At 43.0% G+C, this 22,635-nt stretch overlaps 1 protein-coding gene across 1 annotated transcript; it reads left to right on the forward strand.

Moving 5' to 3' along the window:
- Window positions 1–553: 553 nt before the first annotated feature.
- Window positions 554–21,981, forward strand: LOC310812003 (E3 ubiquitin-protein ligase Midline-1-like). The gene is made up of 10 exons (XM_083680388.1): window positions 554–630; window positions 2,329–3,082; window positions 9,426–9,521; window positions 13,160–13,267; window positions 14,621–14,769; window positions 14,863–14,990; window positions 16,011–16,154; window positions 19,055–19,216; window positions 19,350–19,557; window positions 19,767–21,981. The coding sequence occupies exons 2-10, from the start codon at window positions 2,390–2,392 to the stop codon at window positions 20,113–20,115; spliced, it is 2,037 nt and encodes a 678-aa protein (XP_083536514.1). The 5' UTR covers window positions 554–630; window positions 2,329–2,389; the 3' UTR covers window positions 20,116–21,981.
- The last annotated feature ends 654 nt before the right edge of the window (window positions 21,982–22,635 follow it).

The following is a 22,635-nucleotide window of genomic DNA, read 5'->3' on the forward strand; positions in this document are numbered from 1 at the left end:
TCTGTGTGTGTGTCTGTGTGTGTGTGTGTGTATGTGCATGGGAGGGGGAGAGAGAGAGAGAGAGAGAGAAGGACATTTCTATGGGGTACAATACCCTGTCATTCACCTCCTTCCACCCACCCCACCCCCCTCTCCCCTTTCCTCTCCTCCCTCCCTCCCTCCCTCCCTCCCTCACCTCCACTGTGAGGTCCCTCTGAGCGTGGTGTCACCAGCAGTGTGTGTTCAGACGCGTCACACTTTGTGCCGCCCGAGTGTGAGTGAGTGTGTGTGTGTGTGTGTGAAGTGGGCTTGTCTCCACCCCCCCCTCCATTGCCCGGGGTCCTCTACAGAGCTGACACTCTGGTGGAGCTCGCTAACTTTCCTGGAATTGTCAGGGCAGCTTTTTCCTGTTGTGCTTCGCACCTCCTGTGAAATGCCGGTCAGGCAGTGCTTCTAGACGGCTCTCCAGTTGAGAGTGTGTGGCGGAGAGAGGCAGAGCGATGCCGGCTGGGGTCCAGTGTTCCGAACGGCTGCTTTTACATCCTGAGGACTCTGTCCTCTAAGTCTTTGCCTCTGTGTTCGTGGTTTGGGTCGTTGGCATCCTCCTCAGCAGAGATGTCTGTGAAGAGTGCACCGGAGCGAAATCCATCGGTGGGTACAGGCGACCACGGGCTAGAGAAGGACCTTCTGTCAGAGCTCAGTGGTTATAGTCGACTTTTCTTTGCACAGGACATTTAGCAGAGGAATCATTTTGTATGTGTTAGTTATCTGGCGTGACTCTCTAAGGTTGTAGACACACACATAATCTCACACTGTAATTGCTCACGTAGAAAATAACACACATAACTCAGGGAACACATTCAGTTGTCATTGTAATTGCAGAGTTGTTATTATGGTGTATGGATATGCTTTAATTTACTGTTTCATATCAGATTAATTTACAAGTACAGTATGATGTACATTTTAAGAGCTTATGATTGATCCTATGATGTACAGTATGTGTACTGTTATATATGTTAATGTCTCCTGTCATTGAGACTTCTGAAGGTTCTGCCTAAATGTTCTGTTGTGCTGCAGTTGACTTTCTGTGAACCAAAATATCCTTGATGAGAGAAATGCAGAGATAGTTACATATAAGATAGGATAATTGTCTGTGTCACTCTTCCAGAGGGTAGAGGAGTGGCATGTGCATCTAACCCATTGGGAAGTAGGTCAATGAGATGTACTGGTTGGACACTAGATTACAGTAAACAGTGACATCTGCTGAAAATATTTCATAGAGGGACATTCTGAGTAAAACAACTTCACTGAAGTAGGGCTGAATCACATATGGACAACAGGCATTGTTATCTAGAAATGTTTAGAGTTTGATCTTGGTAAAACCCAAGACGAAGGGAAGAGGTTTAGACACCATGCGTGACTGTATCACTTTGCTTGATAAAGAGAACTTACAATGTATGCAGGAATGAAAATACAATCCATAATAATTACAAAACTGTTTAATTCAACAGCATAGGCTCTATCCAAGAGCTTTTGTGAAAAGTGCTAGACAATAACATTCAGTATGTTTGTTGAAGTGAGTGCTGCATCCACTGTGCAATAGACTCACTCACTACCTAATCATTTTATTGACCATCATTTGGTCTTTTGTGTTTTGCCCCCCTGGAGTGAAGCGGGTATAGGTTATGGCATTGGAGCGGCAGAAGTATTGGTGCTTCTAGACAAAGGCATCAGTGTTTCGCTGGCCTTGTCTAGACTGAGTGGAGGGCAGGGGAAGAAAGGTGGATAATTCTGTTCTGATGAGTGATCATTTGCATATGATACCAATCAGGGAAGAGCTGACTCACCTGAAATCCAATTATTTGACTCTAAATCAATATGACACACATTTTATGAGAACTGGTAACTTGGGGTTGACGTTTCTAGTAAGCATGCATGTTTGATTCATGCATTCGGCAAAACAATTGTTTAGAATGTGAAGCATAAAGAAACTGTGTGCTAATGCAAACATATATATATATATGCGCTCTTTCGATTTTATACCTCACAATGACGGAGGCGATATTTCTCTAAGATAAAGGAGTACTGGGAACAGGACTAACTGATGAGTTACATGCTAGAAAGTTATTTCTCTGTTCTCACATTTTCAGGAACTAATCATTGTTATCAATGACTAATTTCATTGAAGAACTTAATCCGATGACAGTTTAATTAACCAGTTTACATTATTTTATGTCTATTATCTATTCACCTGCTAGTTTTTTATGATGTGGTCAGTTCAAAACCCTCTCTCAAGAGTAAGCAGTTGTTTCACTTCATTTATCCCAGATCCCTGTGTTTCTCCTGCAGATAGCTGAGCAGCTTCCCTGGATTTTGCTGACACCGCAACCACTTGGTTCTGCCTGAGAGGATGGACACGCTGGAGTCAGAGCTGACTTGCCCAATCTGCCTCGAGCTCTTTGAGGACCCGCTGCTCCTGCCCTGTGCCCACAGCTTGTGTTTTGGCTGCGCCCATCGTATCCTGGTCTCCCACTGCGCCTCCAACGAGCCTGTCCAGTCCATCGGAGCCTTCCAGTGTCCAACCTGCCGCTATGTCATCTCTCTCAGTCCGCAGCGCGGCCTAGAAGGACTGAAACGCAACGTCACCCTGCAGAACATCATCGACCGCGTCCAAAGGGCCTCGTCCTCCGGTCCCCTGCAACCCAACAGCGGGCCCAACTCCCCCAGCGAGGAGGGGTGTCTCGCCTTGGTCCCCACCGCCATGAGCAGCCCTGGGACCCCGCCCGAGCCCGTGCAGTGCCAGTTCTGCGAGCAGGACCCACCTCAGGACGCCGTGAAGACGTGCGTGACCTGCGAGGTGTCGTACTGTGACGAGTGCCTGCGCACCACGCACCCCAACAAGAAGCCCTTCACAGGCCACCGCCTGATCGAGCCCATGCCGGACAGCCACCTGCGTGGGCTGCAGTGCCTGGAGCACGAGGAGGAGAAGGTGAACATGTACTGCGTCACCGACGACCAGCTCATCTGCTCGCTCTGCAAGCTGGTTGGGCGACACCGAGACCACCAGGTGTCGGCCTTGAGCGACCGCTATGAGAAACTCAAGGTAAGTGATGGGTTTTCAGGATCTGACGACGCACCTGGAAGCTCTGAACTGCTGGTGGATTGAAAGCAGTATTGGCAGCGCCGTTTATGGTATCCATCAGAAGCAAAAATAAGCGAAAATATGATAAACTAATTTGCTTACTTGATGTTAGATGTTAGTGATGTTATGGTGTTATGTTGTGGTGATAGATTTTAATGCAGGCTTTGTGTAACTCAATTTGTTCCAGTGGTATATTGACATAACAAAATGCAGTTTCAGTTCTTTTGTTTGAGATCTGTTCATATGCATTATGAATATCTTAACTGAGCACTCTAATCATGCACCTCCCAGACTGCAGCGAGGGTCTTACCCCATCGCTCCTGTGCACGCAGTGTGAAAATGCAGTCTCATTAGTGATGTTGAGGACGGCTCCTTCCAGGAGGTGCAGGTTAAGCAGTGCTAATTGCTTGCTGGGTAGGTGTTTGTGTAATTGAGCGTGGTAGTTGGGAATGTGTTAGAGAAGCACCACTGGGAGTTGGCCTAGTATTACCCCATCTCTCCCACACCAAAGCCCTAACAGGGGTGTGGCAGGGGTGGATTGTACAAGGAGGGCCCGCGGTTTTGGGCAATTTCCATCTTCCCTGTGCGCTGGAAAGGCTGCATTAAGTCCAGCAACACTAGTGGCAGGGTTTGAAATTGCATCTTTATTGCAGCTGAAGGCTTACCTTGGCCACTGATTTTACAACGCAATACAGTACAAACACCATGGACAGTGGTCATGAATGAATGCTTGATTGATTGATTGATTGATTGATTGATTGATTGATTGATTGACTGATATCAATCTATGGATGAAACATTATTTTGCAAGCATGTACATCTTTCTGTGCCTGTGGTTTAGATAGTTTAATTGAAATCGATACGATCCTATGGTTAATTGATCCTATGGTTAATTGATCCTATGGTTAATTGCAATGATAGAGAGGACACAACACTGCACTGCTTTGAAGATCCCCCTCAAGGACAACTAATCCCCACAGAAGTTTCATGTGGCAAACTTGGCGCATTATTCTCCACAATTCAATTCCACTCCAAATCCATAGCTGGGCTATGGCCAGAAATAGTCTATTTTGTTGTTAATTAAAGCCTAATGATAATGATTCGATTCCAGTTTCTATATTTTACTACCCAGAAGGACTGCCTTCAAAATAAAGGTTTTATAGCCATAGGACATAGGACAAATCTAGTAACAAATTAACAAATCCATAGGACATAGGACAAATCAAAGCTTGTTCCTGTTGCGGTGAGAGTAAAAATGTGTGCATTGTGTTCACTGTACAGTAGCTTTCTTGCTTTAGGGAGTAGAAGCAGGTATAATTGCAGTGAGGTAGATTGTTTTATTTGTTATGTAGAATACCTACATTAGTATTTAAAGAAATGTTGATGGTTCAGATAAAACAAAGACGAAATCAGAGTGACTTATAGGGAAGAAATAATATAATTTCTATCCCCTTGATTATCTCATTGGAATAAAGCACTGCAGTATGTCAGGTTTAGCTTAGAGTAGTTATTAATCAGTCTCCTTGACACACCTGGAATGAAGGGTCTTGTCTTTCTCTCAAGCCAGCCTCTCCACTTCACCTTCTGAAAGATTGAAAGAAGTGTGTGGGTGAAGCTGCTGACACTTTAATTAGTCCTAAAAACTCTCTTTGCACCACACCGTGTACAATTCATATGGAACAGATTTCACTTTGAAACCTTACTCAGGAAAAAAACATTAAAGAGCATTAAAAATGTAGAGATGTGAACACTCTAATCTCTAATAAGCATACCAAATATGCTCAGGAAAATAAATATCAAATGATTTATCTTTTCAGTTAAAACAGTATTACATCTGATAAGATGCTGGGCCATGGTGGGTACACCCTTCCCTTTGGGGATATAATTACCCTTTCTGAGTTAACAGACAGGGAGGGGAAATGGTAGAAAATAGCCTAGGAGGTCCACAGGTCTGCGTTAGGAAGGAAGCTCTGATTTAACCTCTCAGAATAAGAAGAAAACGTGCAAAGACCTTCGACTGTCTCCTGTCTTCCTTCCCAATGCCACAGCTACTGGCTGGGCAATTCTTCACCTAAGTTGGCCAGCCCAGTCACACAAGCTCAGATCAGTCCCCTCAGTCATTCAGTGGTGGTGGAGTGGTCGTGACATTTTGCCGAGGAGCAATGCGTTCTCTCAGGTCAAGGCTAGGACAGCAGACACACACAGTGAATGTACTGTAAACAAGGTGACACTAAAGGACTTGGACTGTATGCAGAATGAAGCCCAGCATTTGCATATTAATCGTACTAGTTTTAGAACCAATATTGGTTGATACTGTAAAGAGACCATATTGAGGATATTCATTTTGGGGATATTCCCATGGTGGACCTCAAAGCCTGGAGTACATTGGCAGACATACAGCAGTACCTCCTCCTCCCCCCCCCCCCCCTCTCTCTCACTCTCTCTCTCTCTCTCACTCTTACCCTCTCTCTCTCCCCCTCTGTCTCTGGGCTGTTTGAGTCAGGTCCACTGCTTCTACAGAACATAGGTTGAAGCTGCTTGCCTCTCTCCATAAACACAATCACAGTGTTTATATCTGACAGAAGCAGCTGGGGAGAGTTAAACAGGATGGAAGGAAGGTAGAACACACAACAATGGCAATTAGCATTGGGAGGATACTGAGACGTAGAGAGGTAACAGACAAGAAGGGTGGAGGAAAAAGAAATAGAGGTACATAAATACAAAGGTATACAAAGAATGTAAAGGCAGCCAGTACATATTGTATCACAAAAAAACGCTCACTCTTACACACTGTCAGATAAGTGTCTCTATTTCTATCTCTTACATATGTTGTAATTATGACGTCAAGCACTAGACATATTTTTAGCTCTGACCTTGTGTAAACTGTCATGATGCACCATTCATGGTTCTCATCCCCTTTAATCAGTGAAGATTGAAGAGGGTAGGTCTACAGTATGATGTATGCACCTGAAGGATGGTCACTTTGGGAGTTCAGAGAGGACATTATGGCTAAAATGTGATCCTGATGCTCCTGTGTTAATTTAAAGGCAATCCGCTGTGGAGAAAGGGACATCCAGAGAAGTATATGTAATGCAATACATAATTAAAACTCACTAATCTACAATGAATGTATAATTTAGGAGTCCACAATATTAATTCTAGATTGCCATGAAGCTCTTCAAATCAGTATATTGAGATATCCTCAGACAACTACAGTATATTGAAGTTTAGTTTATTGTGTTCCTCCATCAATAATCCCTACACCCTTGATTGTGTGCATGGTTCCTATTGATGTTTTCAGAGACAGCGTTAGATAAATAGAAGGTCAAGTGTCCAGAAACCCTTGAGAGCTTAGTGAGCGGTGGTGGCTTTCCTCAGAGTAGAAGCGTATGTCTGATGAAAGATGTCAGAATTGATTCCCCCTGTAGAACTCCCTGCATGCGCCTTCAATACCATCTGACCACACAGGAACAGCCCACTTATTTATAGAGCTGTGTTTAGAAGATGTCACCATATAGATCTCCTCCCACAACTGAATCTCCAGGGATTTATTCAGGTATTACCCTTATATAGGTGAACACTTTACAATGAATATACATTAATTAGCATGTAGCCTCTATTCACAGGCGATGTATCTCTGACACAACACCTTCAATTGCATGTTGAGGTGGAGACCGTCAAACAGCACCCAATGTGATTGGATGCAATTTGAAACAAAATTCTACTGCACCAGAGGAAGCTCCCCCCCCCACCCCCATGTTGTTGTTTTTATTTTCGTCCTAGATTGTTTACGGAAGTTTGGTTAGTCAGAAGTTAGAGATGGAGGTGTAACAGTCAACAAGCTTGTTTGATGTTTTTTTTTATTATTTCAAAACAGGATGTGCTTGCTTGTGATATCTGTTGGTGCTGCGTGTGTGGAGTCTGAGTCTGTTGTTGAGAGACTAATTAGCATATATTATATTAATGAGGTAGTTAACATGTAAAAAACATTTACTAATCCATTTACAAGGCATAACTCATTCTAATATACAGTATGTTTAGTACACTATTAATAAAGACACTTATAAACAACTGATATTACTATTTGTTCATATGAATAAAGGGGTGAAATAGTATTCAGATTTATGTACGCTTGATTGATTAACGGTTTATTGAGATGCTTGTTGATGATTTTAAAGGGGTCAAATATTAATATTGTTCAAATGACATATTTAGCAATATTTAGTAACCTCATAGTGTATAGAAAGCAGTCTGTGTAGGTACTTGAAGTCAGCAATCCTAGATTTGGGTTAATTTAGTTATCTACAAATGATTTTTTAATATAGCATGACTGCTTAGTAATGGGGTAGGCCAGCAAGTCGGCATGCTCTAAATAATTAAATCAACATGAAGCAGACTATAGCAATATTTGAGACTAAATTCAGTAGAGTTTTGTCCGTGGATACAAATGCCAGAAGTGTGTCACAATTTATTTTTGAACAATACTCCATGCTGCCAATAATCAGTTAACTGTCACACATGCTGCATACCACAAGTCACACAAGATGACTTGCAAACTGATGTCAAAATTGAATTAATGTTAATAATGTATTAGTTCATCCATTTTGTGGACTCTTTTGCCAGGCTCAAAATGTCTTTTTAATATGTCTAGGCAATGCAAAAAAAACAAAAGTGTTAGCAACAACTTACGTGGTGGTTAGGCAGTTATAGGCATTCACTTTGTGTGGTTCGGGTTAGGGTTGGGCATTAACTTGGTGTGGTTAGGGTAAGGGTTAGGAATAGCTTCAGGTGGTTAGGGTTAGGGTTAGTTGTTAGGGGAAGGTATCAGGCTAAGGTAGCTATGGCTATGATACAGTAATTATGCCTTGTGATGTGATGAATATGATCATTCCTTTTGTATCACGGCTATGATAATTATGTCTTGTGATGTGATGAATATGATCATTCCTTTTGTATCATGGCTATGGGAATTACAGAAATACATCTCTCTGCTGCTACTTACATGATTTACCTCTCAGTGGCCTTCATTTACTGCATCAACATCGCCTCTCACAACATGCTTTTGCTACATCAACTTCTTCATACATAATGCATTTTTTTGAAAGCTCCAGGAGACAACAAAGAAATTAATTTCCATGTTAACAATTCTCTTAAGAGGGGAATGAGAGACTCCCTTTTAAATATTGTCCTTAACCCAGAGCTTACTTTACTGTGAACACAAAGTTTGAAGTTAGAACCCAATAAAGGCGAATCCTCTGAACCACAGGCCAGTAAATGAGTCCAGACAGTGGGCTACAAATCTATGAGATCAGGAGTTATTTCCCCTGACCCTAATACGAATGTGCACAGGGGCATTTGAATAAATCCTCCCAAGGCCAGAGTAACAGTTTCCAGGGGTACTACCAAAAAGCCGATTGAACAGACCCATGTGTTAGAGTAAAATGTTGACCTCCTACATTTATTATTGATAAAGTGGCTAAGCATCCTCCTCTTGGACTCCTTGTGTTACTGTGGTCTTCCTCCATGGGGTAGGTTATTTTTAGAGCCCTTGATGATGCCATTCTGCATGGACCGCAACGTTGTTTGTCCGTCATCGTCGTATTAAGGCCATCCATTAAGGCCCCCACCCCCACCCTGGGTAAGCCCCCCACCCATACTCCCCTCATTCGTCTGTTTACCCACGGGGCAACTCCATTTAATCCCTGCCGAACATCACATTGTGGCTTACTTTGGTTGGTTGGGCAATAATATGATGGAATGTGAAATAAAGAAGACAGCTTGTTTCCAGGCAGAAAGGGGAAAAAAAGAACGGGCCGAGCGCTTACGTAAAGACACTCCGTTGATAGGTAGATGTGCTGTCAGAGGAGCTTTTGACGCTTAATTTGCCGGTCGGCCGGGTTTATGCATGAGTTAGTTTCCCGGAGTGGCTCTCCCTGTCGCGTCTCTCAGTCTCCCCGCTCGGAGACTCCGGTGGTCGGGATGAGGCGGTATCGGGAAGAGGGGCAGTGCCCGGAGGTTAGTGGACAAATACCCAAAAGCGAATGTGACAACTGGGGGATGAGAGCAGAAAAGGAGGAGGAGGCATCTCTGTTTGGTCTTTATTCATTTGCTCTCTCTGAAATAGCAATGTAGGGTCTCTGTGATCTTTTTATCGGCTTGCATTTTGGTTTATTTTCTCCTGAAGTATGGTAGGTCGCTTTTCAGCTTCGATGTGCCTCATAACCAACTTTCCTGTGGTGATGCTGTTGCTCTCCTTCATATCTTAAATTCTCAAATGGTATTTTTCCTCTGTTTTTTTTTGCAGCAAGCACTGGATTCCAACCTCTGTAATTTGATAAAGAGGAACAATGAGCTGGAATCTCTGATGGGGAAGTTGATCCAGACATGCCAACATGTGGAGGTGAGTCTCATCCTGTGTCACTGAGTCAGATCCATAGGTGTTGCACGTCCAGGGGTCCTGCAGTCATGTTGCTTACTGTATGCAGGACCAGTACTGTTCACCTCGGGTAAAACTCTTTAGGATTTGTGTGTTGATTATGTATGCTTTTTAAAATCTTTATGAAAATGTTAGCTTACAGGAAGTGGGTATATGAAGTATTTCATGTTATTGGTTTTTTTTTACATGCTAAGCTAATGTTGTCATCTTGATGATGATCTGTCACTCAAAAATTAATTTCAGTAGCAACAGATGTTCCTGTCTCAACTTGAGTTTGGTCATTCCATCAGACAGTCTGGCCTTTTGTATATTCCCTTCTTCTGATGGAAATAAAGGTGCAACCATACATTAATAAATTATACTATTGTACAATACAAATGCAAAATACTATAGAGATATTACCTTTACATACAGTAGAAACATGGATTTGGGCTTATGCTTGTCACTGGTGAACAGTAACGGTCACATCCAATTTTTAAAAAGTGTGTGTGGCTGATTTAATGGAGTCAGCTCTGGACTACGCCTGTCTGTCTGTAGTAACTTGTCCTCTGTGATGATTCAAAAATAGAACCCTCAAGGTCAAAGGGTAGGCTAGTCATTCTGCCTAAGACAAGAATGCCAAACACAGAGAAAAAGATATAGATATTCATAGAATATTCATTTTGTCCTGCCCTTGGGATACTTACCCACTCCACGCGTGATTTTATGATCCCTGCATGGCCACTGTGACCAGTATACCGAGGGGGGTGGGTGGGGGGGATGAGGAACAGGCCTCAGGTCCTCAGGCCTCATTTCATACCCAGGCCAAAAAATCACTTTGGCCTTTTTAGAGACCATAAATCTTGCCTTTTCAAAATACACTTATTTTGAATAATGCACTAGGAAATAAATAAAAAAGAGACATCCTTTTCATGGTGCATTTAGGTCACAGGATGTGTACATGTTTTTTTTAACACACTCCACCCCTTTAACCAACCCAACTATATGTGTGTGTGTGCGCGCGTGTGCATGTGCGCGTTTGCGTGTACGTGTAGATTGTGCTCAGTGAATCCTTTGCAAAAGACATCTGCATGATTAATTGTAGATTGTGGAATGAGGTGACAATTATTGTGCAACTCATGAAATTGCTTAATTAAATCTGTTGGTTTTAATTTGATGCATGTAAACTTTAACTCACCAAATCAACCCCAGGGACTCCTGTTAGAGGGGGAGGACGAGTCTTCACAGGGCACAGAGGAAACACACAGCACTTAAACAGAGTACACAGGAAACGTGTGCATTTTGGAGAGGTTTTTAAATATTTTAGAGCAATGCAAAGCAAATCTACCCCATTCTGTTTACATCTTCTGGGAAGTCTGGGCATGCTGGATCTCCTCAGGGTTAAATGAGTCACTTGCCAAAGTCTGATCTGTCATGTTTGTCACATGATCCTCTGGCTGCTGTGTGTGTGTGTGTGTGTGTGTGTGTGTGTGTGTGTGTGTGTGTGAGAGAGATAGAAAGAGAGAGAGAGAGACAGACAGATGGAGGGAGAGAGAGAGAGAGAGGGGTTAGTATGTATGTCCTCTTTGCAAGTTGAGAATTCAAGTAACATCCATTTTATGTTGGGTCCATGAGAAACACAACTCTAGACGGCTCATTACAACTGAAATCCACAAATCTTCCAAGCAGATGGGAAACAGAAAACCATAATCAACCATAATCCACTAACCGTTTAGAAACACACTCACAGGTCCAGGGAGTTCATTAGTGTTGGTGAACAGACAGATCTGTCAGCTTTTGAATGAGTCCCTTTCATATCATAAAAATGAAAGTGGTCATAACACACCTCGTTGGTCCAGCAACGCTCCAAATAATCCTCTCTTTCACGACTCCCCTAACCATATTTAACCATATTTCACCATATTTAACCATATTTCACCTCGCTTCAGCAGAAATATGTGCAGGTGGTGAAAAGTGTCACGAGGAAAGTGGACGTGAGTGTGATGAAGAGAGCTTTTTCAAAGTTTAAAGAGCATCTGCAAAGTGATGCGAATGCTAGACAGAACTGAGTACTCAATCATTGAGTAATCTGTTATTGGGAAAAAAATCCATAACGCAGGGCCTCGTCAGGTGTCCAATCAGGCCCGCAGGTGCGTGAAAACAAAGTTAGACTCCTACTTACAGCTATTTATTGTACTTCATAAGGTACATGGAATATGAACAATACAAAAATATACAGTATATATCTGTCTATAGTTTCTTATTATTGCTTGTAATGGACGTACACATACAAATACAAATACACATTTTAAAGTTGATTTGAAGTGTCAAACTTAAAATATGACAAAGTGGATACATTTTGAAACGTCCCCATTCAGAGCTGTTGGCCATAGTAGTGAATAGAATCGCAGGCAAATCCGAGGACAGCTCAAAAGGTATAAACGGTACGAAAAAGATTGTTTCAAGCAAGCTCAAAAAGTGTAAATAGTATCAAACATTTGAATGTAAGTTCTTTAAGTGGAGTCAGTCTACACAGATAGAGAGCTCTGTGGTTAGGCATTAAGTATAGGCTGAGTGTAGGCTGAGTGTAGGCTGAGTGTAGGCTGAGTGTAGGCTGGGTATAGCCTGGGTATAGCCTGGGTATAGGCTGAGTATAGGCTGAGTATAGGCTGGGTGTAGGCTGAGTATAGGCTGAGTATAGCCTGGGTATAGCCTGGGTATAGGCTGAGTATAGGCTGAGTATAGGCTGGGTGTAGGCTGAGTATAGGCTGAGTATAGCCTGGGTATAGGCTGAGTATAGGCTGAGTATAGGCTGAGTATAGGCTGGGTGTAGGCTGAGTATAGGCTGGGTGTAGGCTGAGTATAGGCTGGGTATAGGCTGGGTGTAGGCTGAGTATAGGCTGAGTATAGGCTGGGTATAGGCTGAGTATAGGCTGAGTATAGGCTGAGTGTAGGCTGAGTGTAGGCTGAGTATAGGCTGAGTGTAGGCTGGGTATAGGCTGAGTATAGGCTGAGTATAGGCTGGGTATAGGCTGAGTATAGGCTGAGTGTAGGCTGAGTATAGGCTGAGTGTGACTGTAGGCTGAGTATAGGCTGAGTGTAGGCTGAGTGTAGGCTGAGTGTAGGCTGAGTATAGGCTGAGTATAGGCTGAGTGTGACTGTAGGCTGAGTATAGGCTGAGTGTAGGCTGAGTGTAGGCTGAGTATAGGCTGAGTGTAGGCTGAGTGTAGGCTGAGTATAGGCTGAGTGTAGGCTGAGTGTAGGCTGGGTATAGGCTGAGTATAGGCTGAATATAGGCTGAGTGTAGGCTGAGTATAGGCTGAGTGTGACTGTAGGCTGAGTATAGGCTGAGTGTAGGCTGAGTGTAGGCTGGGTGTAGGCTGAGTATAGGCTGAGTGTAGGCTGGGTATAGGCTGAGTATAGGCTACTGTTATATCAAGTATTGCAATAATATGAGGCACACAGTGCAATGCACAGCAGTGGACATTCGTTTAGTTTTACTAACAAATGTATTCTTTTTTTCCGGACACAAAACGAGTTTGACACCCTTCCAAAGAGTGTACATGTAGTAATGTTGACACCCCTTCCATAGAGTATACATGTAGTAATGTTGCCTTTCTCAGGTCAACGCGTCCAGGCAGGAGGGGAAGCTGATGGAAGAATGCGACCTCCTAATAGACATCATCCAGCAGAGGAGACAGATCATTGGGACCAAAATCAAGGAAGGCAAGGTAGGCATCCATGTGATAGCATAGCTACCTTGTGTGTTATCACAATCTGTTTGTTCTGTACGCTAAGAACGTCCATATGTCACAAACTGTAGAATGTAAACAAAATGGGAGACACTCGCTATTTTTGGAGACAGGTGTTAGCGCCAATTAAAGTAAAATTCCAGGTAAATGACTCAATTTACCTTACCTGCACGCTTAGTAAACCTTGGGTAAAGATCAGAACATATTTACCGTTTGTTAGAAACTGCTCAGATTTTGCTTTTGCTACAGTAGTAATCATAATGGTGACATCTCTCTCCAAAAAAGTTACAGTAAATGTACATTCTGCAGTTTGGTCCCAAAACTAATATTTGCTTAAAGGGACACTTCACCAATTTTAATATTACATTCATTATCTCCAGCACCATACCAGTATCGACATATGAAGAGTTTCATTCCAACGCTATATTTGCAAAATTTCAGGAATGTGAGCAACAAACTTAACAAAGCAACTGTCCTTTCAAATGTATCATAAACATTTTTTTTTATGTCATGAGAGCAATCATTTTATAGAAAAGAAAGTACATTTTTGAAAATGGTGCATATAGAGTTGTGCAATGAATCTCTTCATGTGAAAACAACATGTGATTTTGTATGTTCTGTAGACAGAAAGAAAAGGTCATAGGGGGTCATTTCCTTTTTTCTCTTATCTTTTTGACTACAGCACATAGACAATTGTCCCTTTAAGGTCAGAAGTGTCAGAAGGTTAGAAGTGTACTTTTAAGCTCAGCAGCTCAACCATTGGACCGTGACTGACCTACATGTAGGAATTACTTTTACTGACTGACCAAGTAACTGACTTGCTAACCATGTATAATTGTTAAGCCTACTCCTGGACCAAAAACATGTTCTATAAAGGATCTCCATTGAAAGTACTTTTTTGTTCCAGGATTAGAATGAATCTTGGTCCATAATGACAGAGAGTCAGTATTGACACACTGTAGAACATGTACGAATGACCGACTATTCCGAGAATTATTAAAGAATAATGCAAAACAATTTAAATCAAATGAATCCAAAGATTAGGTCAGGTTGTGTTGGTCAGAAAATGATGATTAGAATCTCTTTGACAGACCACCCTGACCTCAATCACTCCCTCTGAATCTATAGTGGAAAGAAACAGTAAAAAAAAGAAAAGACAAAAGGATAAAAAAAAAAAAAAAAAAAAAAAAGCCAGTCTACTTTTTATCAGAATATGATCTCAGATAACCTACATAAGACACATTTTGCATTAGTGATATTGACTTCAGTTTATCACCTTTCCACCCTTTCTATCCATCTTTCCCCAATTCCCCTGTCTTATCCTCCGTACAGGTGGTCAGGATGCGGAAGCTGGCCCAGCAGATCTCTAACTGTAAGCAGTGCATTGAGGTGTCGTCCGCCCTCATCACCCAGGCTGATCAGACCCTGAAGGAGACGGATCACGCCCGCTTCCTCCAGACGGCCAAGAGCATCACAGAGAGGTGAGCCAGGCCACACACACAGCATGTAGCACATATTCAGAATGATCAAAGTGAGCAAACGCATTTAATACCTGATCCTTGTTTTTGTGTAAGGGTCTCCATTGCGACGACCTCCTCTCAGGTCCTGATCCCGGAGATTAACCTGACAGACACATTTGACACGTTTGCCCTGGATTTCACCAGAGAGAAGAAGCTGCTGGAGACTCTGGATTACCTCACAGGTAGAGCTTTACCAGCCAAGGCGACCACTTTAGAGTGGTACTTTAACCTTTTCTTACGGCCCAATACATACAGAATATGTATGTACACCTTTAAAACACTGTTCAGCCAATGGCCCAAACATGCATCAAGATGGCCTCCACACACTTCCGCAGTGCGAACATTTTGAAAGACCATCATTTTCCTATAATAAAAATAAATAAATAATACTATGAGCAGGAGCATCATTTATTGAAGAATAATAGAAGAATAATTAAGAAATGATGCACTCACAAAATGTTCACGTTGCGCTGTAGAAGTGTGTGGAGGAGAGGCTGCCATCTTGATGCATGTTTGCAATTAGAATAGAGTGTTTAAAAAAGCCATGATATTTTATACTGTTATACCGTTATGAGCAGGGCAAGAGGTTAATAATAAGGTTCTCTTCATTTAAGGCAATATAAGACAGGGTTTTCCATCACATGTATGTAACCGAGAAGTCCTCACATTATACAATTATACTGCAGCTGGGTCAAAAGAATGTATTTTAAAAACTCATTTTGAAAGTCTGTGAAAATGGTTGTTGTTTTATCATTATGATGGCAGTGGGCTTAGCTTGAGGGCCAGCTCACTAAATGAATCACTCTGAGTCATACTCCACTGTGCAGTCACCGAGAGAGGGAGGGGGGGGGGGGGGGGGGGGAGAGAGAGGGGGGGGGGGGAGAGAGAGAGAGGGGGGGGGGAGAGAGTCAGAGAGAGAGAGAGAGAGAGGGGGGGGGAGAGAGAGGGGGGGGAGAGAGTCAGAGAGAGAGAGAGATAGATAGATCCACCATCTCCTCTCAAATAGTCTGGGCTACGAGGGACTGTTAGTTATGTAAGGATTGCAATTAATTGTGGCCTTCAGCCTCTCTCTGAGCTGTTTTTTTTAAGATAATGTTGCTTCCTCAGAGGCCTCAGTCAGAGCCGCTATTATTTAATAGTTTCAACGGAGCATAACACTTCCCTTTCTGACCCATCGTTTTCCCTTCATCACCCATCTCCAGCGCCAAACCCTCCAGGCATCAGGGAGGAGCTCTGCACAGCATCGTACGACACCATAGCGGTCCACTGGACCTCCGATGATGAGTTCTGTGTGGTTTCCTATGAGCTCCAGTACGCCATCTTCACAGGGCAGGCTAACGTTATCAGTAAGTATCTAAGTGTATGACAAAATAGCCTCACACACCAGAAACATCAACACACCCGTACTGTAAACACACCCTAGGAGAACACTGTCTTGTAATCATGGAACTCTATTTCTTTGCCTCTTCACAAGAAGACAGCTGATAACTTTATTGTTCATTGCTCAATGAATCTACTGGAGCGTGAGTGAAATCCAAACAGCTGGAGACATCCAGTATTGCAGAATCCAAAACGAATCAGGCGTGTATTCTCCCCGAGCCTGTCAGCAGGGCTAATAGGGTGAACAGCTCAAATCTCAGTCTGAGTTATCACAATCACAGAGTCAACAGGGGATGGAACCTCCTGTAGGGGTAGACTGATGGCAGATTATAGTCATAACACGAATCAGTGGTTGGACCCGCTCACACATCTCCTTCGGCATCGTGTGCATACCTCACTGAGCTAGATACAGATATATCAGATGAGGTCACGGCCTGGATAATCTCGATTGTCTGCTTCTCAAACGAACCAATGGGGTTTTAGGGTTTCACAAAAATAGACAGCGAATGAATACAGTGAGGAGATTTTCATGAAAAGAATATCTGTAATTATAAAGCGGGTTTTCTTTTGTATAACACAATCTGATTGGTTGACAGCTGTGTTATAGTCACGAAAGTAGAGGCTGGTGGAGGTAGGAATCAGAGGACAGGCTCATTGTAATGCATGATTTGGAATGGAATGAGGAATGGTATCAAACATGCATCACAATGAGCCCATGATTCACAACATACCCACGGAAAATGCCTCCTTAACGTTCCATTTGAATGATCACTGCACTCATTGAGAATAATCATCCCCTTCCACAGAAATAGAAACTAAATGTTTACTTTGCTTGATACATCAGCAAAGTACTGTGGTGGATTACCATCATCATCATCACTGAACTGTGACAAGCGGCATCCTTCACATCCATTGATTGTTCCTAATGTTAGCAGACATTTAGTTTGGAGAACTATACAGTATAGCTAGCTAGCTAGCCAGCCAAACTGACATGCTGACACTAGACACCCTTAGCTCTGCTAGTTGGAGGCACAGGACAGAAATGTTCTGCTTGCTATCATGACATACTGTATCAGCGTACAGGATACGATTGACTGTATCGTGAAAAGCAGATGTTTCTCTGCTTCACAGCGTGCCTGACAACACTCCTTGCTGTGGTAGATTCATGACACACTGCAGCCTCTTGTGCCTTATTTAAGTATAAACACTAAATCAGTTTAGCAACAATGACAAAACTCTCTTGCAGTGGTGTTACTGTTGCCGTGTCAACGTATGCAAGGTGCTCAGGTGCACCTGACCTTTCTATTGCATGTTTCTCTTTTATTCCTGTTGCATAATTACTCATTTATCCATGAACGTTCATCCAACATAACAATGGTGACAGTGGCATCTTTGGAACCCCATTTCTACAGTCTACCAACATCGGCATTTTCATCGAGGGCTGGTGTAAACCCATTGTGACACTTGTTCTCATCTCCCCGTCCTCCCTTGAACACGCCATAGTTTCTCCACGCCCTCGTCTCACATCCAGTTAGCATGTGAGAGCTCTGGACCGAGGTGTTGCCACTGGCCTTCGTGTCACATCTCAAGAACGTACCAGAAAGCCTGATGTTTGAGGGGGAGTGGCCGACCCTCGTCCCCGCCCTCCACCAAAGATTCAGGTTGAAGGGCGATCCCCTTAGTAACCGGATGTATGGCCTTTCTTTGTGATGTGTGGCAAACAATGTCGGCTGCCATTTATGAAGTGAGAATAGGAAGGGCTTTAAGTGAAGTGCACTAGCCTCCCTAGAAATAGTCGGTCTCAGACCACGTCATACTGTACATCCACACCACACACATGTAAAGCACAGTAGCCCCCAGTATGTGCAAATGATACAGACATTTTGAGACAAACATATTGTGACATGTTAGGACTTAGGGAGGGAGAATACACTGTGTACTCTTCATGATGGCAGCTCTGGTAGAGGGTGAAGCCTGAGGACGCAATGTGGCACAGCAAAGCTAAGTGTGTCACACACAGCCGACCCAGCCCAGTGGAGCGGGGCAGCTAGTGAGGTGTGAATAACCTCCTCTCTTCACGCCCCCCACAGTTACCTCAGAGAGGGGACGAAGAGCACCAGAAACATAAAGGCAGAGGGGATTGGATTAAACTCATTATTAGTCACCCCCCAAAACAAATCTGTATCTCTTCCTTGCAACACCAAAGGCCTTTGGACCAAGGCTGAACATCATCTAAAAGTTTCAGTGTTGATACACAGTATGCTTCCACCCCCCTCCCCCACTGGGGTCGGAATAGAGGCAGTATCTTGAGGAAATGACTGATAGTGGAATTTGGACTCCTCCTCTAACCTAGCTCTGGGCTACGTGAATCTAATTAAACTGCTTCCTCCCCTCCCTAAAACAAACAGACTACGCAATTCAGACCTCCGCTCCGTAGCTAGACGGCCTATGCATTCTGAAAAAAGAAAAAACTTTATTTCGGGGAAATGTGGGATCAATTAAACCATGATGAATTTTGATATTTGGTCCAAGCATGATACTGACCTTGGCAGAGAAATTCCATCTTTGCAGCAGGCAAAGTAAACAGTTCATGAGACAATGAAGTCACTTATGTCATGGAAATGGAAATGGAAATGGAAATGTACCCTACAGGAGCTTTGGAATGACCTAATTAATGGAAGATGTTTTTAAAGTTTGTTCTAGTAGAGAAACAAATAATGTGTACAAGTGCAGTCTGTTGGGCTTATGTGTGTGTGTGTGTGCGTGTATGTGTGTGTTTGTGTGTGTGTGTGTGAGTGTGCTTTAACTCTCTGTCTGTCTCCCCATCCGAGGCCTGTGTAACTCTCTGTCTGTCTCCCCATCCGAGGCCTGTGTAACTCTTTGGACAGCTGGATGATCGTTCCCAACATCAAGCAGAACCACTACACTGTGCATGGCCTGCAGAGTGGCACCAAATACATCTTCATTGTCAAGGCCATAAACCAGGCAGGCAGCCGCAGCAGCGAACCAGGCACACTCAAAACCAACAGTAAGTCCCCTTACAGCAGGAGAAAACTAGGCTTTATGAAATGCTGTTCCCTGAAAGCGCCTCACATGTATGCTGGCAAAAAATTGGCCATTATCAATGCCCTCATAACATATCATATCTCCCCTTCATCCAGGCCAACCCTTCAAGCTGGACCCCAAGTCTGCCCACAGGAAGCTGAAGGTCTCCCATGACAACCTGACAGTGGAGCGTGACGAGATGATGTCGAAGAAGGGCCACGGTCAGGAGCGCTTCACCAGCCAGAGCAGCTACGGCGTCATCGGCAACGTCTACATTGACAGCGGACGACACTACTGGGAAGCCCTCATTGGTGGAAGCACATGGTGAGTCAGACAAACTAGTCTGTCAGACGTATAATAATTGATGTATAATTCGTCAACGTCTGTCCTGAACCACCTGCTGTTTGTTTGATTACAATGATGACATGCACGCTGTATTTCAACAGATCATAATGCTAGTGTTTCCTGTTTTTGTACCATTTAGTTATACCAGTTTCAATAAGCTGTCAATCAAGTGTCCTCCTTCATTGCAGGTATGCAGTTGGCATCGCCTACAAGTCTGCCCCCAAGCACGAGTGGATCGGGAAGAACTCAGCCTCCTGGGTCCTCTGCCGCTGCAACAACTCCTGGGTGGTGCGTCACAACAGTAAGGAGCTGGCCATCGAGCCCTCGCCCCACCTCCGCCGTGTGGGGGTCCTGCTGGACTATGACGTTGGCTCCGTGGCCTTCTACGACACTGTGAGCTCCCAGCACCTCCACACCTTCCATGTGTCCTTCGCCCAGCCTGTGTGTCCCGTCTTCAATGTGTGGAACAAGTGTCTGACTGTCCTCACAGGCCTACCCATCCCAGACCACCTGGAGGGGGTGGAGGCCGAGGACTAAGCCTCAAGGAGAAAACACGGCCCAAACTAGACTGTGTTTGGCCACATCAAGGCACTTTGGGCCACCATGGACTAGCCAAGGCCAAATAAACTCTGAACAGTTTATACTACCACCTCATCCAATTTTAGGCACTTTGGACCACCATAGGCCAGAGTAAATCACACAGACCCACCTTTATTTAAACCACAGACCTCTGTTGGTTTGGAGAGTAAGGAACAATGTAACTGTACACTCCAAGTGAAATATAGTTTATCCCAACTCCCAACTCTAATTAATATGGAACCAAAGTAGCCATGAGTTTAAATGTTTTTTTTCTTCTTACAATCTTCTTGTGCTTATATAATCAATATTAATTATTTAAGTGCAAGAAAGAGAAAGGTTACTTTGATTTTAAACTTGTAGATGTTTCCTTGCTTTTGCACATTGTTCATACTTAATTTATGGTCTGTTGTTTGGGGAAAACACTCTTGGGAAAATATTTTGGTGCAATTATTTAGTGATATTATGTTCCTTAATCTTGGAAAAAGTATTTTGTTCCATTGAATTCGTTAAACTATTACACATTTTGTTAATAACTTCCTGATTCCTTAAATCTCTTACCTGCAACAGCTGTGTTGCAATTGGTTAGCCTGTGTGATGTGATTTCATGAATGACAATCAGGGATACAGTTCAATGTCCAATTCCATGTCCAATGTCCAATGTCCAGCTCCATTTTAGTCATCTTGTGACCACTTTTCAATAAGATGGTTGTTCAGTCATGCATGTTTGTGTGGCTTCCTCAGGTCTATCCCAACCCCTGTATCCATCCATGGTCTCCTGACAAGTTTGTTTTCAAACACAAGTTCACATTAGTAGCTCATTATAAAGTAGCCTGAACTGGTTAATACCGGTAATACAGAATTAAACAAAAACACACTTCTATTACTTACCTATCAAGCACAATTAGGAACAAGTATGTAAATTCAATTCGGGTCCAATGTCCCCCTGTGAGGGGAAGTCGTCCAGCAATTACTATTTATTTGTCATTCATATGTCACATAGTGATCAAAATGTGCCACACTTCCAACCTCAGGCGTTATCTCCCCAAGGTCAAAGCCCCGCCGGTTACCATGGCGATCAACATAACCACAGTAGAATATGTCTCGCCACAACACACAGGCACCCAAGGATGTAAATATGTTCCTCTTCATCTGATGTTCAGTCTTGTTTCCGGAATACGCTGGTAAAGTGATTGCATAATAACCATGTCAATGAAAATATCAACAAGCCGTCTGGAGACATTTGAGATCTGGAGATTAGAAAATTTGGTGAGCGTGATCATATTTTGATTCAATATTATTGAGGCGGGTACTGGTAAAGTAACATGGTTAACGTGACCAGTTGCTTATACTGTATAACTGAAAACTGATTTTTGAAAATAAATCTTTTAACCTGCGCAGCTTTTCTGGGATGATGAGGAAAGCAGAAACATTTAATTATTATTTTAAATTTAATTTGAATGGGAGCAAGTTTGGCAGCCAAAGCCAAAATTTATGTCAGTGTTACAGTGCTGCACGCTTGTTTGTGTGTCTCCAAAACAGTGAGTGATGTACTACTTTACGGGCGTATTAGGAACACCTTGGTATTTTGAAGTTCATTGTTTTGCTGTGAAAGGAACAGATACAGTATGACAAATGTACAGTATCCACAGATATGCTACTTTGGAATGATTTGAACTATACTTGCGTTTCTTTGTTATGGATGCAGAGATGGTATATTCTTAAGTGTAGCCATAAGAACTGTGGTCATTATGTTGTATGTTTGAATCCTGTGGACAATATTTAGGAAAGAGGATCCAAATGCTTGTGTCACCGTGCAATTCTTCAGTAGCATTTGTCTAAGGTTAAATAAAGAGATACATTTGAACTTGTGTAATGCCAGCTATGTACATTATACGTATTGTCTATTAATAACCAGGAAGAGGCCCTATGTCTGCAGGAAGGGGGTTGTTAACATCCCAATTAAGCATTACACAGCAGGTCTTTGACCGTTTTTGCATTTCCTGATTTTCCTCTGTCTTCCCACCATAAACCAGCTCCAGCAGAGATATGCTCCTAAATTTAGCCCACAAGCTGTTGAATTTATCCTGAGAACTTCCTGCAGACACCAGGGCCTCTTCCTGGTTCAACAGGGGCTTTTGTTTTGGTTCACAGGGGCAGTGGTGTGAATGGGCAACATTGGCTTACCCACCAGTGGTCAGCCAAATCAACAAAGAACAGAACACAAAGAAGAACACATGGGAGTCCTTCCTTTCCTACAAATACAAGGAAAATACACGTGTGCATGTGTCTGTATGTGTGCACATGCACATGTATGTGAATGCACATTTGTTTCCCTCTCTGGAGATGACTAATATAAACACATCCATAAGCACTGAATAAATCTAACAGTGACAAGGAGATGGTTAAGATATTAGGCTTTCTATTGTTCATCATCTGTAAGGTACAGCAACTATCCCACTGACTGTCACAGTGTTTCCT

Source organism: Argentina silus (assembly GCF_951799395.1).
Source record: "Argentina silus genome assembly, chromosome: 11".
NCBI lineage: Eukaryota > Metazoa > Chordata > Actinopteri > Argentiniformes > Argentinidae > Argentina > Argentina silus.